We start from the raw sequence: 18,950 nt of genomic DNA, 5'->3' as shown, positions 1-18,950 counted from the left end.
ATTTTTTGAGGAAGCTTTGCAATTTTGTAATCTATCATGACAGACGCAAATGTAGCTCTTCTGTAAACACATCACCTGACATACTAAAGCTCCATTCAGCTATCCATTTTCTAAACCGCTCTTTTTCCTCATTAAATTTGCGGGTGACCTGGAACCTTCACAGTTACCTATTGATGCAAGAAGTGGTGTACACCTTCAAGTAGTTGATGTCAATCCCAGGACATATAGTATTTAGAAAAAACATTTACAACCACACTCATTTTCACAACGAAGTGGATTTCGAGCACCGGCGGAGTTAGAGTTACATTTTATTCAATATTGGCTGTTTTTTTTTTTTTTTTTTTTTTAATTTAGCCAAAGAGTTAGAGTGAGATTTTATTCAATATTGGCTGTTTTTTTTTTAATTCAGTTAGTTTTAATTTCCTTTTACAGCAGGTTTGTTCATTTAATTTTTTTGAAATTTTTGATGCTTCATTTTAGTGTCGTTTTTATTAGTTTAAGTATTAGTTTTAGTTTACGCATGGAGTATTTGTCAAGTACAAGATGAAATAAAAAGCTTATTAAATATGCATGTTACACATTCCTTGTTCTATATAGCTGCCTCGTAGTCCTGATACAAATACATGTAAAATGAACCCCAAATGTGCTATAATTTAATTTTAATATTTTTTTTATGTACACGAAATGTAATTGATCTTTTTTTTTAAAGTATCGGATTAATTTTTTTTCATTACACAATGTTTTATTTTCAGTTTTAGTTATTTTGTCAGTTTTTATTAACTATAGCAACCTAGGTCATGCATGAGAAATTTTGGTGGTGCATTTGAAGGTGCGTTTGAAGGTTATCTATAGTCATCTCAGAGGGGATTTCTCTCCTTTAGATAAAAAAAACAAAACAATGTCGCTCTGCTGCTCCTTACCTCATAGATCGTTTTATTGCTATGTTCAGTGATGAAAGTCATAATAGAGCCCAGAGGAGAGCAGGTAATCCACTCACATTCTTTTTCTATGATACACAATTCAGCGAAAGCAACGAAAACTTTTTCTTCTCTCCTCTTCCTTTATAGATTCCGAACTCCAAGCACTCAGGTTATTTTATCACATTTGACCGTTATTGAAAAAAGTATTGGTGTAAGCAATAAATTGGAGCTTTTTTGTGAATTTCAAAAAGCACCCCAAAAAAACAAGTATCTGGAGATGCAGCATTTTATGAATAGCATCACCATGGTAACTAGGCATCCCAGATCCCATGATATCAATTCAATGTTGCTCCACACATACGCTCCACTGTTTACAGAGCTGAGGGTCTCTGCTCATTACTCGGTTACACTTGAAGCCTGTGGCAAAGGAATAATTAGGTTAAACCCATAAAAACAAGAGCATTGAATCTGAAATTTAGCACAGATCTGATTATGTTCTCAGATGAATAACAGATATATCACATCCTTATTATTTTTTTTTATATTGACAGTACGATTCAAAGGTTTGGCGTCACCCAGGCAATTTAGTGTTTTCCATGAAAACTAATATAATTGCAGGGGTTTCAAGGGTTTTCTAATCATCCATTAGCCTTCTAACACAATTAGCAAACACAATGGACCATTAGAACACTGGAGGAATGCTTGCTGGAAATGGGCCTTTATACGACCTATATAGACCTTGCATTAAAAACAGATGTTTGCAGCTAGAATAGTCATTTACCGTATTAACAATGTATAGAGTGTATTCCTGATTAGTTTAATGGTCACCTCATTGAAAATGTATTATCATTATTTATTATTATTATAAAAACAAGGACAATTCTAAGTGACCCCGAACTTTTGAACAGTAGTGTATATACGTACTTATACAGTATATGTGTAGAATTACAATTACAGCAGTTGACTTATTATTTATGGGCACATGGGAACCGTGATGCATGTTTCATATTCAAAGCTAGCTCATTAGCAGGTTAAGTATAGTTGTGATGAATGTGTGAACAAATGTTGCCATTCTATACTGTTGTTGAATACCGTATTGTCAAACTGTAGTTGACATCTTTTTTTTTTTTTTTTATTTGCTCATTGTTATTTTAAAAACGTTATACAACATAACTTAATGTTACTATTGAAATGTATGTCAAATGCAACTGGAGTTTATAACACTAAAAATAACTATGGTATTATGGAGAAAATGTATAAAGGAAAATGGTTGAAATCTCCACTGACAAATATGAGACAAATATTTTGTTAGAAAAACGTTTTTTTTGATTTAAAAAAAAAAAAATCAAATGAGAGGGTCTATTTCATAAGATATACACCCAAGACAAGTGACTTTAGACAAAAAGTTAAATGTCAGAGCGTCTTTCCTTGGTCAGCACACTCAGCTGCCAGAGAGAGTCATTGTGACTTTGTCATTTATTTCAAAGCAGAACTGCGATAATGCTATGCGGGTCTTACCGCAGTGCTATTGCAGTGAGATTAGATTCACTTTGTTCTCAACAGCAGTGTACAAAACAGAAAATTCTGACATGAGAGGTTCTTGGCGAAAAAATGAGTTCGTCATCTTGCGCTTGCCCCTGGCTAGAACTTCACCCATCTCAGCAAATGAGGGTCAACAACAAGAAAGGCAGATTGCAGATAAGGAACTCAACTAGCCTTGCACATCATCACTGTCTAGTTCGTGCTCCAATACTAGACAAGACTGTATTGTTCTCTTAATGTATGAAATTGACAAAAGTGTAAGGCCGTTTCCATGTGCTGTGCGATGGGTCGATTCCTATCGATTTCTTTAGAGCCTTCATGTAAATTTCAGCACGCTAATACATTCAACAAAAGACGAGAGAGCCCCTTCAGGACTATAGAGTTGTATTTTTTAGCAGCCCCTATATGTGAGAGGTGAAACACGTCGTTTTGAAACTAATTAAGTGTGAGAAAGAAGTCTGACAGGGTCTTGCCAGTTCGGCTTTGCGTTTGACCCAGCCGGTAATAAAACAAAACAAAAAAACAAGCATGATGAAGATAGAAAGGCTAACCTTAAGAAGCATCACAATTCATTATCTTGCTGTCTTTGGCATTCTCAGGAATATGTGGTATTTGAAGAAGCATCTTTTTTTTTTTTTTTTTTTCAATGTAGGCTTCTTTTAATGCGGGCCCTCTTGATTAGTGGCGACTGACCTTTTTGATTGTCAAAGCTTTTGTCACCCTTCTTCAACAGGAAACAACATTTCTCAGATATTTTTTCTCCAAATGAACAGCGGCTCTGATCACAAACATAAACTGGGCATAAACGTCACTGTTCTTTTCACCAAATCGAAAGGTTTTATTTGTTTACTTTGCTTTCAAATGTCTGTAAAACCTTTGCTTGTAAATACTGTTGTCTATGCACTTAAAAAAATAATTCTTGGTAAGCTACTTTTGTTCTCTCTGCCCTGCCTTTGAATGTTAACTATTTATTTGAAAATGCTTTTAGTATTTTGGTTATTTTGATTAGGATTGAGTATGATATGTGCTATATAAATAAAACTGCCTTGCCTTGCAATCAGAGGCATTTTAAATGGTGGAAGATGCGTGCTGTCTTATATTTAACAAGAATTTGAATGACATGAGTAAATTCTGAACAAACCACATCCCCAGTTTTGAGAGGGTGTGCACACTTGTGCAATAATATATATATATATATATATATATATATATATATATATATATATATATATATATATATATATATATATATATATATATATATATATATATATATTTTATTTATTTTTTTTTACTTCCGCTCTTGAGAAGTTTACATCCATTCATTATCCAAACCACTTTTTTTTCCCAGTTGAGCTTTATAGGTTCTCTGCAACATTCATCCATCCATTTTCTGTACCACTTAGTCCCCACGGGGGTCGCGGGCATGCTGGAGCCTATCCCAGCCGTCATCGGGCAGTAGACAGGGGAGACCCTGAACCGGTTCCCAGCCAATCGCAGGGCACACAGAGACAAACAAACATACACACTTACACCTAGGGACAATTTGGAGTGCTCAATCGGCCTACCAAGCATGTTTTGGGGATGTGGGAGGAAACTGGAGTGCCCGGAGAAAACCCACGCTGGCCTGGGTAGAACATGCAAACTCCACACAAGGAGGGCTGGAGGTGGAATCGAACCCGCACCCTCCTAACTGTAAGGCTGACGTGCTACCCAGTGCGCCACCGAGCTGCTTCTCTGCACCATTATTGATGGAAAAAGTTTTGAATGGATTTGTCTTTCTCTCATTACTTTTATAACAGAAAAACGGCATTTGAACAGGGACCCCATATAAAGTTAAAGTCCCAATGATCATCGTCACACACACATCTGGGTGTGGTGAAATTTGTCCTCTGCATTTAACCCATCCCCATGTGATTTTGATCCATCCCCTGGGGGAGAGGGGGAGAGGGGAGCAGTGAGCAGCAGCGGTGCCGCACTCGGGAATCATTTGGTGATCTAACCCCCCAGTTCCGACCTTAAATGCTGAGTGCCAAGCAGGGAGGAAATGGGTCCCATTTTTATAGTCTTTGGTATGACCCGGCCGGGGTTTGAACCCACAACCTTTCAGTCTCAGGGCGGACACTCTACTACTAGGCCACTGAGCTGGTCCATCCATTATATAGTTATTATTCCAGCCGTGATCTGAAAACCTTCTTTTTGACTTTAAAATTTAGCAAGTACAAGCCACAAGTCTGTGGTCAAGAACAAAGACACTCCTGGGGTGTGAGGTAGAACAACTTTCAAGCATCTTCAAATGTCCTGTCGTGACTGATCCATCCTTCCTTGGACAATCCGTGAATCAATAAAGAAGTCTTTTGACTTTTCTGCAGATTTGGCTCTTTCAAACTTAGGTGAACTCAGCTGGGGAACGGTGTGAAGTCTGAGGTGTAAAAATACAAGCTCGGCAAGCTCGGCAGGAGGATGTTCTTGCAGATTTAGGGAAGAATTAGTTATTGTTCAACACCCGGCACACAACACGCATGCATGTGTACATGCCGGCATTGTCTCCTTGGGGGATCCAATGAATACCCTTTTGTCTTGTCTCCACCAACCAAGCTGCAGCACCGAGTCAGAGCGTCGAGGCACGACGGCTCTCGTGGGCATTAGGCTCACTGCGACGGGTGTGTGTGATGGACAGGGGAGACAGGCTCGTGTAGAAAAGCCTATGTTTACCAAAATAGCAGCAATAGCTGATGTTTGGTTGCTGGGAGAACAGCATAAAGGATGTCAAGAAGGAAGCAACACTATGCTGTAATAATAATTAATTATCTGGGAATTAAGCGGTAGGCTTCTTAATTGTTAGCTAGCAACAGAGCAAAACAAATCATAAAAGTGATATTACGTGAAACGACAGGGCAATCATGCATAAGTCAAGGCACCACTACCAGAGCTTCGACGTGGCTATGTCTTCTAATAGAGCAAGTATGCTAATGCTGAATGTGTACAATGCTTTTAGAAATTATGCTACACAAACCAACATTGAACTTGTTTACCACTGTCAGTTTGTAGACAGACAAAATAGTAGCTTTAAAATTAATTGCATTTAATATTTACAGAGGATGCCTATGGGCAAAATGAGACTCATACAGGTGATTTATATGACATTTGTTTTGTCCACACCGATTTGATTCTACAACTAAGCTACGAGTTGATGTCAAATGAAACAAATGCCCATTAACGTTAATTCATAGTAGCTACTAATTAGGCTACACGGGGGTTTGGAATCTTCTCATTCCTCGTTTCTTCTGTTGGTGCGTCGCCAAAAAAATTCGTGTTGAAGCCTCTTCAGCAGTGTGGCCTTTCTCCCAGATGTCGGAATTATAGGGAACGTTGTAGCACAGCAAGGGATTAGCAGAAAGGAATCCACGTATGGATTACTTTCTCAAACAGTTAACACAAGGATGAGTTTTTCAGTGATGCTTGAAATGTGGAATTTCCTCTTGAAAGCTCCCAATGTATCTGTTTCTTGTCCAATGATTTTCGTATTATATTTTTCTTTTAGAGGGAAGGAAGAACTTTCTGATCAATGATGTTAGGATAATGTGCTTTTATACTTCATTGATTCCTTGCGTTAATCTCCAAGAACAATACATGTAACAGAAACGGTCATCTATTTATTTATTGGGGGGGTCAATTTTGTATTGAGACTGTCCACAATTGCAGTGGTTACACTGATTTAGGTGTCCATCGAATTTTTTTTTTGTGGTGGGAAAAAAACCCTGCATGTCCTTCTGTGTCCTAATCGACTTCATTATTGCATTGTGACTTGGACACAGTTTTTTTTTCTTGTGTTTCTTGATCAGTGTTTTGGCTCCAAAGAACGTATACTTTTTTTGTTTTTCAGTATTCTGGATGAAATAAATAAATGCAACATTTTACGATACAAAAACATACTTTGATTGTCACACGCAAATAGCAAAAACAACTCTACAACAACACTATTCATGTAACAGATGTTTTGATCAAGGTTATAGTTCTATCCTGATTTCTCCAAGTTTTACCTGGAACATAATAGAAAAAAAACCTCACACTTACAGTTTTGTTGTACCCATTTCATAGCCTGTCAGCATAAAAGACATTCATGATACATTGTTAAGTAGCATACTCTGGCGAACATATTGTATAATAAAATACACACTACAGCAACTGTTATTGCCCACTGTTAAAATAGCTGAGACACATTTGTAGCTTCAAGGGGCCATGAATAGAGGAAAAGAGAAACCGCAAGGGAGCGGTGATACACAACGGCTCTATCAAGGCATGTGACATTGCACTTAAAAATGTCACGCAGTGAAACAATCCAACATAAACATGAGTGTGTGATTTTATGTGCTGATGTGCATGGAAGAGTAAGCGCTATCGATCGGGAGGACTTAAAGGCGGCTTTGGGTTCTGGCGCCACATTGATGTTCAGCTGGGGGGCAGGAGGAAGAAGGGGTATGCTGATTATTCCCCGGGGACAGGACAAGGGCACAGTTTGGACACAAATGGACCCATGGATGCACACGTTGCAAATCAGATGACTTAAGCAGGCTTGCAAGAAGCCTTTTCATTGTCTGGGTTTTTATTTGGTTATTTATGATAAGCATTTATGAATGTAATATTTTTTAAAAGCAGGTCTTGGCATTTACTTGGTTTTAGAATTGCAATGCAAATAATCCCACGGGATGTTAACGTTAGGCCTGAGTGATGTATGTTGTCCACTTGTGTGGCTTGGGGGAAATTTCATACAGACCTTTCAATGTCAGGACCTGGAACAATAAATATTTAATGTTCTCATTCGGGTCCACCCTTCTAATAGGGGTTCATGGATCAGATGGTATTTATTTAAGACACCACAGTGTCAGGAAGATGTGTTTAATTTAGCAAGTGAATGCCAAGGTCTCGCGTTATTGGATTCCATCAGTCATCCGACGATGTATAAGATCTGACGGGGATACGCTGATTTACAGCAAAGGCGATGGGTCGGAAATCAAGGGGCCAAACAAAAACGGTCATGGTAGGCTGCTGGATTTAGAAAAGCTTCTTATGTTGTCACCAATGTGCTCTTACGGTCATCATAACACAAGCCAGACTATCTCTTGACTTTGAAGGCAATGTGAGCGTGTATGGGAAAGGGATACTGTATAAGACTTTCTGTTTGGGGTTTTTGATGTAAGAGTGTCAACAGGGAGATGCTTTAGTGTATGGATGAGAGAAGAGGTCCTCAACAGGCACACTCTGGTCTGGGTCTGAATCAGGATCTTTTTCTTGGGAGCCGGACAAAAGATCTGCATGATAACTCCACCAATGTGAACAAACTGCTGATGATACTTTGCACAAGCTTAGCTGCTACTTCTTGGTACGTGGTACTGTTGACCAATTGTTGAATGTTGTCTTGAATGTTAAAATGTGAACATGATGAAGAGAGCTGTTCAAAACTTGGAGGTGCTCTATTTTTTTTCATCAGTGCAGGCAAATTGACTCGACCCCTCCCACTGCTGGTGCTATTGAACACGATGTGCATTCAAATGTTTTGTTCTGTCTCTGAAACTCCCTGTGATTGACAGTTCTAACGTCCTCCATTGTGTGTCAGTGCACTATTGTGTCAAGGCAAAACAGCAGCGAAATTTTGAAGGTACCCCAAAAGTCAATTTTCAAGCATAATGTACTGTAATCAGACTAGTTGACCTTAATGGTGATATTTTTATGCTGGCGAAGATAAAAGCACCACTTCCAAACCAATTATTTTTGGAATTAATTTCAACTCACTTTCATTGAAGATCAGGAGATCAATAGTATTTTCCTTCATGAGGTGCTGATTGCAACCCTCCAGCCAGTGTCCGATCAGACAGTTCTTCAAGGGTACCTTCCTCAGCCCAATAAGAACCACATTGCTGCTAATATGGACTCAACTCCAGGTGAGAATTTTGTAATACAGTACGTGCTGCTATTTTGGCCTCTGCAGCTAAGTGTCTACGAATTTAGGTAATTACAATTCCTACCTTTTTTTTTTAATCCACAGAGCCGCTTATGAAATGGGGCATCGTATCAGAAGGATGATCACTACTTTGAGAGTTTCAGCTTGCCCTCGTCATCTCGTCATACAAAAGCATCAAGTAAAACACCAGTGATTTCATCTTGTTGGAAAAGGAAGAGCACACGCAAACAAGAGTTAGCATAGGATGGAAGGACACTGGATCAGGATGTCTCTTTGGAATTCATTTTCATTAGCTGGGGAACATTGAGCCCATTTCGAAGTCATTAGTTGATAAAACAACAGTCTGATTCCCCATTAAAAAAGTCATTTGTCGTCTCTCTCTCTGGAACCACTCCTTCTCACACTCCTTCTTCTCCTCACCCCTGAGCTTTTCCACGTCCAATGCCAAGCTGGCAACTTACTACAAGTTACTACTATCGAACCACCAAATACTTCATCTTCAGTTCAGCATGTATTTTTGTCTTCGAGCACTTTTTCACTTGCTGGTCCTTACACCAAAGTTTCTTCCTGCTAACACGATGAAAACCAATTATGTGGGAGGTCGCTGTATACCAGTGAAAGCACCCTGAATGTGATGAAGGTATTTATGTATTTGATTTAATAGGAATACAGTTATCCAAGCAGAAAAAAAATATTTATTTTGATTTGACATGAAAACCTCTTTGTGCGGTTCTGTCACGGCTTCTTTTATTATTTTACAATTTGTACAATGTCAATATATCTATGTATATAATCTCATTACAAGTAGCTAAAATCACCACTTACAGAATACTTGTAAATATCAAAGACCTTTTTCAGACACCCTTGCCTGTAGAACGTAAAGTATAGAAAAAGTCACCGTTGTTAGAATTTTGGAAAACATTCAGATACACAAAGTGTTGAAATTCAAGTCTCATCAGTCCTCACTTGATGACATTGCCGTCAAGGATCAGCCAGTGGAATCTAACCTGAAGCAAAAGCTTCAGCCTGAAACCACTCGGTTAAATTTTCTTATTTTGGCTCGGAAAACTCTCGAGAACCCGGAGACGCTCTGGAGTGCAACGATCATGACCAGTTCCAAGAGGAGCGCTGCCGCTCCTCGCCGCAATAGAGGCAAATCCTGGCAAAATCCATAGAAAGGTGGACGCCCTTTACAAATTGGCATGGATGTCCTCGTGCCGCAGCACTTTGTATGTGACCCAGTAGAAGATGTTGAAGAAGAGGAAGCTTAATGGGAAGACGGCTCTGGAGATGGTGTCGATACGCTTGGCCCGGTCCACGAAGCGCTTGTGGAGGAACTCGCCGTCGTGCGCCGTCACGGGACGCTGTGGGCCGAAGACAGTGGCCGCTTCCACGGCGCTGCCATCTTTGGACTGCATGCAGTGGCCCAAGCCGTAACCACGGAAATAGAAACCACGGCTCTCCCGCAACATCTCCTCGTCCTGTGGAGTCGAGCCGAGGCGTTACTCATGAAAAGAAATATTAATAATAATTTAGGTTACTGTAATTTGTTTATTAGCACATGCTTTTGATAGTAAGAGTACTACAAACAAAACTCATAATGGGTTATTAAAGTAACATATATTTGGTTTTAACTGTGTTTTTTAACGATTTTCACATTAAGTAAATGTTGCAAACAAGTAACGACAGAAATACTGAACATGCTTTACAACCCCCTTTTTCGTGACGATAGTTAAATTTTTAACTATAGTGAGTGAGTGCATTAGTAATATTATTTTGTACATATTATCTAGTGCTCATCTGATTGTGGGTCACTGATTGTGGCCACTGATTGTGATCGGCCGATTTATGGATCAGCCACTGATCGTGATCGCCCAATTTCCATTGGAAAGTGTGATCGGGATTTGTCAATCAATGCCTTTCGTTGCCAATCACAAAAATGATCACTCAATTTGAATAAATTGATCTGATTCATCAAATTTTGGATCAGCAACTGATCATGATTCTCCCATTTCCATTGGAAAGTGTGATCGGCATTTGTCAATCAATGCCTCTCATGTCCAATCACAAAAAAGATCACTCAATTTGGATAAATTGATCTGATTCATCAATTAGAAAAATCTGATATATTAATGTGAGCATCACTAAAATTGAAAAATGTGCAGCTATTCCATGAGAATAGATATCGGACATTCTCACTCATGGATGATTGGTATCGTAATCGTCAGCATAAAACCCAGATTGGAACACACCTCGAGTGATCATTCCTGAAGGTTTACAATTGTACTCAAAACCAAATGTTTTTTAAGGATTTGTGAAAATGAACTAAAAAAAAAAAAACAGACTCACTACAGTTTTGCATCTAGGTAGACAGACTGTTTTTTTCATACTGTGACAGCAAAATAATATTTTATTATTTAGTTTAAAAAAGTTGTGAGATAGCGCAACAAAGGTGGAAAGTTGTCATCAATGGGGAGAACACATTAAAATGACATAATAGCTTTTCACGGTTCCTCTTTTGGGACTCGTGAAGTCTGCGTAGTGACTACAGGCGCTGAAGCCGTTTACATACTGGTAAACAATGAGTAATTGCATGCATATAGCCCTGTCTACATATTTGACCAACTTGTAACAAAACTCACAAATGTTACAGTTCATTAACAGGTAGTAGATAGTAAAGTAATGCTATGGTAATAATAACGTTTCTTTTACTGAAAAAGAATGTGGGTGATTGTCTTAAAAAAGATATAATTGGTTAGAAATGTGCACAATCCCTAAAAACAGGCAACACAATGAGAAAATGTAGGGAAAAAGCACACATTTATAAAGTTAGGAAACAAACACCACATCAGTGGGGTTGGATTATAACACAATTGTGGACTCAACACAAAGTGCTTGTTAGGGTAAATTGAACTTTCAGCATGGTCAGTTAGTGAGGGTTCAAAGTTGAGGGTTCACACAGGGTTCACGCTTTACCCTGATACAGGCGTTGCAGTGCTCAGTCACATTCCTGCAGGTGGTATCGCTAGCAGGAATGACGTTCACGTTCCGCAACGACTCGACACTCCCTTTCAGATGGGCGAGTTCCTCCAAGACACACAGTTGCAATTATTACCATTATTATTGCCAGTGCTCCTTTTAATGGAATCGTTTTATATAAGATAAAATATTTTGATTCGGGAAGATAATTTTAGGAGCTGATTGGTTTTGGTTCACGCATTGAATGAAACAAATAGCAGGTATGACAGAAAATAAATCAAGATACAAAGCATGTCGTCAAAGGTACACAATCGGATTAGGTAGTATGGATTCAGTGGATGTTGAGGAATTACTTTTTTTATACGAGTTATGTGAAGGAATATTAATGGAAGATCTGATTTAGTGCTTCACTTGATAATTACATACCATATTTCCTCCAATTAGTCATTAGTCACCATCCACTTAGGACAAATAAATGCCTCCCTCAAATAAACGCTTCCCTTTTCTTTTCAAGAAAAAAAGTGTTATCACGCCACTTTATACACTGTCGATTTGAAGTCTGTTTCTTAAAGACAATCTTATTAGTAAATTTGATTTAGAAAATAAATGGCCCTGTCCACCACATGAGGAAATAAGGTAAATGAACAGGCAATACAGGGATCCATCATAGTAACCAGGGACTGTTTATCACATGGCTAAAAAGCGTTAAAGAGGACATGCAAGAAGCATGTTTCCTTATCTATAAAAGCACGTGAAGACCATTCTGATCAGATTATCACTATAAGTAGAAACTGTGTAATCTGCACAGGGACGTGTGGGATACTTTAACATGATTTATTATGGTGTACTCTCTGTTGCTTCCTTGCAAGACACACTCAATAGGGGAGAAAATAAATAAGTTGATTTTACACACCTCACGTGCACCTCTTCAGAGTTCAGCATTAAAGGAATCAGCTTGTAATAACAGCCGCTGGGGTTTTGATTATGTTTGCTAGCAAAGTCAATAAAACGTGATAAAAACACACAGTTGGAAATAAATGAGGTTTTGAGAGAAGGCTGAAAGATTTTTAGCATTTTGTTTTGTTGATTGATTTTTTTTCTGCTGCTGCTGAACTAATTTAAAACCAGGATTTAAGTTTTAAAGCGACTTCATGTACTGATTAGACACAAACAACTTAAAATATGTGGTTGTGGACTCTATGATGTATCCCACCATGACCTCTCCATGTATAATGTTGAAAATCCAGGTCCATTAAAAGTATCAGATAGAATGAGAAGGTTAAACCGTTTGAATGACACTGAATTTATGACAGAAAATGTCAGAACCTCTTGCTTGCTTTAGTCACTGTATTGTAAGTTTACAGGATTGCTGAGTGCAGGAATACCTGTGTGTACTCTGTCGTAAACCCATTGTGCTTTACTTATGTTTGTTACTGTTGGGAAAATAGACCATTTAGAATGCAAAGTGATGGACAGCGCCCACATTCCATTGTTATTATCGTTACTCGGCCATATTTTACTGAGCAGCCAAGACAGACGTGCATGTATCGCTTTCCTATAAGTTCCATTTGTAGTGAATTTGGTAAAATGGATTTTGCCGGTTTGAGTAGCTGCATGATTGTCCAGGCTAGCTGTTGCGCTGTGTCAAACGTAATTTTAGAAGGGAAAAGACAGCAAAAGAACATTGAGGGTCACCGGTCACCATGGCAACAAGGCGCAGCAAAAGAGCTGATCTTTTTCATCTGACATGACAGCCGGTTGTAGCGTATTGATGGTGTCACTTCCTAGAAAAATACCTCGCTTCACCGTAGCGAGAGGCATAAGTCAAAGTTATGGAGCTTTTTTTTTTTTTTTTGCATGCAGTCTGCAGTTTGTCTTTGTTTTTTTCCTTACCAAAGTGGTAAGGCCCGCTTGATTTACACTCACGATTCTTTCCTGCCGCTGTTTTTTCCTCAGCCTAATGAACTCTTTGTGCTGCCTGGAGACAAAGTTGACCGCTGCGTACTCCAGTAGGGCGGCGAACACAAACAGAAGACACACCGCCATCCAAATGTCAATGGCCTTCACGTAGGACACCTGCGGAATACACACAAACGCGCAAGGTCACGTGGGCTTTGTCAATACGAGCTAGAAGGGAGCAATTGCGCCCAGACTCGACAGAATGGTAATGAGACAGTGGGTTTCTAGGGCAGTTGACACATAGCCAGGAGACAGATCACGGTGAGGGCTCAGGGAGAACCCCCGGTCCAGTCGCTCAGGAGAAGAAGTGTCATGGCACATCAGCCAACAGCCGCCGAGCACATGTTGCAAATAGATTTCATCCAGTGGAGCGGTACTTTGCTGACTGTCACAGAAACAAATACTGACGAAGATAAAAAAGGGAAACGACACGCCATCACTGACTCGCTCAACTGTTTGAGAGTAAAGGATAAATGTATTTGAATTCCATTACATTGAGTTTTTGTATATTGGGACTACTGGTTTTCATAACTGCAAATTGATATCGGTGATACTAGGCGGTGGATTAAGTCAGGTACGTTGCACCTAAAGGCCCAAGTACCAAATACAGAGCCTGCCACAGTGTGAAAGTTCGAGTGACTTAGTGATATGCATCAAAGGTTCACGCAAGTGAGACACTGACATTTGTCACTTACAGAGCCTCAAAAAACAAAACAAAAAAAAAACAGCGGCTGGCATCCATACAGACATTAATACATGTGTACCACTCGGTTATTTTTTGACCTGATCTTCAAGCTGTCTCACCTGTCTTCCTTCACCACATGTCCTTGGTGTGACTGGTTGTGTGGATTCCAAGTAGGGTTGCAGCTAGTTTGGTATTCTGATATTCTACTGAAACTTCTGTCAAGAAATCAAATATTTGGCTGATATGATAAAAACAGACATACTGTACATAGCATAAATGTGTATGTGTGTGTGTGTGTGTGTGTGTGTTTGTGTGTGCGCTTACTCAAAGGCCACATTCAACCCAAATGAAAAAGAGTCTTATAAGAAGTGCTTTCTATAAAAAGCGCATGATAGTTGTTTGATGTCAGAGACATATTTCATTGATAAAATAAGAGGCTTTCAAACATCTCCATGCCAGCATTACATTCCGGGGAGTCTCTAAACTCCTTTACTCATCTTGATTAATGCCACATTATTATTCATAGCATTATTTAAATGTTTTTTTTTTTTTTTGAAAACCCATCCACGGCACATCTCTACATAATACAGCTTGAGGCCAAATACTCAAAATGTTGTCGTAAATCTAGTCATAAACTGTTTGTCACATTTGAGGAGAAACTTGCTGTTTCTTTTTGCTTTACAATCAAATTAAAAAACCTGATGTTGAAATAAAAGCATGTGGGCAGACTTCCAGCAACGATTAAACGTAATGGATGCAGTTAGTGCATACTTAACGAAACAGGTGTCTCCATCGCATTTGTGGTCACTAACCCTGATTACAGCCAATGGCGCGGAGGCAATGTTTTTCTCCACCATCTGTTGGGTCGCTGGTACACTAGTCGTAGTTTATATGCTGTGAGGCAGGTGACAATTAATACTGATTTTGTGATGTCTCAAAACACAAAGTGCACTCTGTGAAAGAGATGATACTGTATATATTTAAATGTTTACTTTTACGGTACACTAAACGTCAAGCACGAAAATAACATTCTTTTTATCAGTGCCTAATGTTGCCTAAAGTTGTGGCTGGGGGACTAGAATAGAGGACATGTGCAACCTCGCAATCCATTACAACCTGGTCATAATTCCGAGTTACGTTGTCTTCAGTTGTAAGTGTAGCCGTTACATCCCGTGAGGTGGAAATTCAGTTGCCATGGTTACATGCTGCAGTCTCATACCCTAAAACACATTGATCCCCTGGCCAATCAAGCAGAACATGTGTTTGGTTTTTCCAGATGACCACAAAACAGCCTGACTTTGTTATCACACACAAAGAATATGACCTCATCATCTGTGTTGTCTCATACTTTCGGTCTCGAGCTTTTTCCTACATTCATTGCAAAGTCATGGTTTCATCACCGAATAACCCACCTTCCCCGCCCGCTCCCACTCGAGAGTGCCCTGCCCCCTCTTCGACATCTTTGGAAGACTTTGGAGGACGAGGCCAGTCAATCCCTTTCCTGATCCTCACTTAATCAAATGTGAACTCCTGACTTTGAGCATTTGGGTTGGCCTTTTCCAGGCTGGGCTATATCAACTGTGAAACAAAATAATGGATCACACTTTGGCAGATGAACGGTGCGAACAGCCTACAAAGACACCCAAAGGAAAACGAAGGTGAGACGGCGACTGTCGGAATATATTTAACCACTCTGATTCCCCAATTGTGCAAAGTATGTGGAATGAGCTCACCAGCTTTTGTTTTTCCTCAGAAAACTGTGAGCGGGCATCTTGATGATGGCTCCATTATTGAACTATCCACGCAGTAGAATACAGACATGTACTGATGATGTCAAAGGTCAGTGTGAGATGTGACTTAAAATAACTTTTTTTAAATCCATTTTGGTTGTACAGTATGCCATCTGATACAAGCTCAAAAACACATGTAACAAAGGTTGCCTCGTTCAATATTTCAAACAATCCTCTGAAACGGTTTGCAGCAAATGAAAAAAGGTTGCGCTGTCAATCTCTTAAGCTAAAGACAACTTTTAATTTTTCATCGACACGACTCACCTTTGGCAGGGAGGCCCGTGAGCCGGAGCTCTGTGTGGTCATGGTGAGCACAGTGGTGATGCCCAGGCCCACTCTGGCGGGGGCGGCGTCCATGTTGATCCAAAAGGACACCCACGAGAGGATGACGATGAGGAGCGAAGGGATGTACATCTGGATCAAGTAGTAGCCCATCTGGCGCTCCAGGTGAAACTTAACTTCTATACAGGTGAATTTACCTGCATTTTATAGCGCATAGGTATCACATCACTCAATGTGACAGTTAAATCAATCACAGACCTCTGTGGAATGTTACCTGTGTTGTAATACTTTGTGCAGTAGCCCAAATCCATCTCGTCTTTAAGCACAAACTGGGGCAGGGTGAGGTCATCGGCTACTTGGACGGGATTCTCAGAAAGCCACTCAAAGATCAGATCATTCATGGTGTAGCCGACTGTGGTAAGAGCGGGAAAGAAGGGGTTACACTTGTACACCATGGCAAACTACAACTACAATTAAAGAGAAAATAATCTAACAAAAATTCATACGGTTCAATTAACAGCGTAACTTAAAACGGTAATTTAATTTGGGGGCAGAATGTTTGAATTGGATCTCATTTAAATGGGGATCTCCAAGCACTATATTGTAGTACGTCAGTCTGTCGCAAAGGTTTTTGAACAGTGAGAAGCCACATGACAAGCATATCGTTTCATATACCAGTGTAAAATAAAAAGTGGTTTGAGCAATTTAGCAGAAAATGTATGTAACTACAGTATACGTAATTGATGAAAAGACATTTTCTTTGTAAAGCTTTTGCAATGTCTCACTAAGTGCGAGTCCATTAATGGAGCTCACACATGCAATGTTTTGTATATGCTCTGTAATTTATTTTCTCAGCTGCCTGATTATACAGTAGATGTGTTAAAAATGCATGCCACATGCGACAACAATGCAGAATGCTGAACAGATTTGAATAATACTGATGTCTACACGGACCCATAAGGCCTCACATAAATTATTCACGTTGTTCTAGCCTTGCCAGTAGCAACTGGGTGGAAAAACAACTCCAGTAAAATTCACTTTATCTTGTTCATGAGGGGAATTTTCTGCCATTCACCTCCTGTAGCGAGTGAAGGGAATGACAATGGTTCACTGAGATAATCAATGACACATTTTTTGTCTTTCTCTCTCTATATATATGTATGTATATATCTATCTATCTATATCTATATCTATATATATATGTATATATATGTGTATATATATATATATATATATATATATATATATATATATATATATATATATATATATACATACATACATACATACACACACACACACACACACACACACACACACACACACACACACACACACACACACACACACACACACACGCACACACATATATGCTACACACATTATATTTATATATTAGGAATTTTCTCACCCTCTAGCATGAAAGAGGCAAGAAGAAAAACATTGGATTTGGCAATCCCTTCACATTCCCAAAGGTAACGTCTGTTGTTATTGTTCCCCCTTACTCACTTTCATGTTGCCATGACGACACTAGTAGCAGTAAAACCTCCAATGTCCTCTCCACGTCCGGCACTAGCCAAGGTGATTGTCCCCTTGGGTGGTGCACTAGTGCTCGTCAACATACATTTTTGCCATTGTGGCTTTAATCTCATAACAGCAACAAGTGTGAACATTAATTTTTATATTTTTATTCATATATTTTTTTCATGAGCTGTATGTAATGCACAGCGTGGGGAAGTGGGCTAGGGGTGAAAAAGTAACATTTATAATGGGAATCAATTTTCACAATTTGACGTTGGGGTGAAAAAATATATTTACAATGGGCATCCATTTCCAGGAATTGTGGGCCGGCTCGGTCACCGTTCCCCACAAAATAGTGTGGGTCCACTACACATGCAGAACAATTTTAGGGTTAGCAATTTTAATAGTCTTTTAACTCCTTTTGTTCATTGTCAGTATTGTAGTTCAATATTTTTTCCAACATTTTTCTTTTATTTTTCATTTATTTATTTGATCGTTTGTCGGCTAATGCACATTCTGCACATTATTTTTTTATGACAGGTTTGAAATAAATCATAGTGACTCCAGCACAAAGAGGGCGTATCTAGCTTGGAGCAAAACAATACCTTTTGTTTGTGTCCCATCAGATAAGCACACACGGGCAGAAATGGCAGCGCCAAGCTTGAATTGTTTGTTTGTTTGTGTGTGTGTGGGGCGAGGGGCACCTTTGTCCTTATGACAAAGGGACGGGTCACGGCCAGGCACCGAGAGAGGGGTCATGTTTCATAACAGCCACACAAAAATTGAAGTGTTATTATTTATATGCTGGAAATTGGCTCCACGGGGGCAGATGCTATCTCTTCCGAGGGAGCCCATTATTTCTCCCACTGACTTTATCAGTGAAACAGAAAATCGCATTTAAAAGTGCTTTAATATACCTAATGCAAAGAAGATGCTTTTTCTTACTTCACAAAACTTGCAGAAATAGTCAAGGCACAGGGGATGTAATTAGGAAAAGATCAACGAGCCCTCCATAAATGAATTTATGAAGACAAAATATACCATCAATAACAAAACACATTTACTCTTCAGTGGAGAAACAGTGTATCCCCAAACTCTCCTAATTGGACACTTTACAGAGTATATGAGGCAAAGAGGGAAAAACAGGAAAAAGAGAAAGTCAGACATAAAGGTGAGGGAGGAAGAGAGGCAGACGTGAAGAAGACTCACAGCTCTCAAGCTGCATGGTGCACGTCTGAATGTCCATGGGGAAATTCTTCAAGTCCATGGGGCAGGAAAGGATGAGAGTCAGCCTGAGATGGAGAAGCAGA

The 18,950-nt window shown here is 39.3% G+C and overlaps 1 protein-coding gene across 3 annotated transcripts in view; it reads right to left on the bottom strand.

Moving 5' to 3' along the window:
• Positions 1–9,096: 9,096 nt before the first annotated feature.
• glra4a (glycine receptor, alpha 4a) overlaps positions 9,097–18,950 on the bottom strand; it is a 31,866-nt gene continuing 22,012 nt past the window's right edge. For 2 of the 3 annotated variants that reach the window (XM_088385026.1, XM_088385014.1), the window contains exons 5-10: positions 18,850–18,932; positions 16,394–16,531; positions 16,102–16,316; positions 13,330–13,479; positions 11,401–11,511; positions 9,097–9,905 (exon numbers count right to left, since the gene is read on the bottom strand). In XM_088385026.1, the coding sequence (XP_088241152.1) occupies positions 9,615–9,905; positions 11,401–11,511; positions 13,330–13,479; positions 16,102–16,316; positions 16,394–16,531; positions 18,850–18,932 (988 nt within the window). In that variant the 3' untranslated portion in view covers positions 9,097–9,614. The remainder of the gene's footprint in view (positions 9,906–11,400; positions 11,512–13,329; positions 13,480–16,101; positions 16,317–16,393; positions 16,532–18,849; positions 18,933–18,950) is intronic. The other variant, XM_088385017.1, reaches the window with a different exon arrangement.

Source organism: Syngnathus floridae, chromosome 1 (genome assembly GCF_059516105.1).
Source record: "Syngnathus floridae isolate MCC-2025c chromosome 1, RoL_Sflo_1.0, whole genome shotgun sequence".
NCBI lineage: Eukaryota > Metazoa > Chordata > Actinopteri > Syngnathiformes > Syngnathidae > Syngnathus > Syngnathus floridae.
The sequence above is the reverse complement of the archived record's forward strand: the minus strand, read 5'-3'. Positions and strand labels throughout refer to the sequence as shown.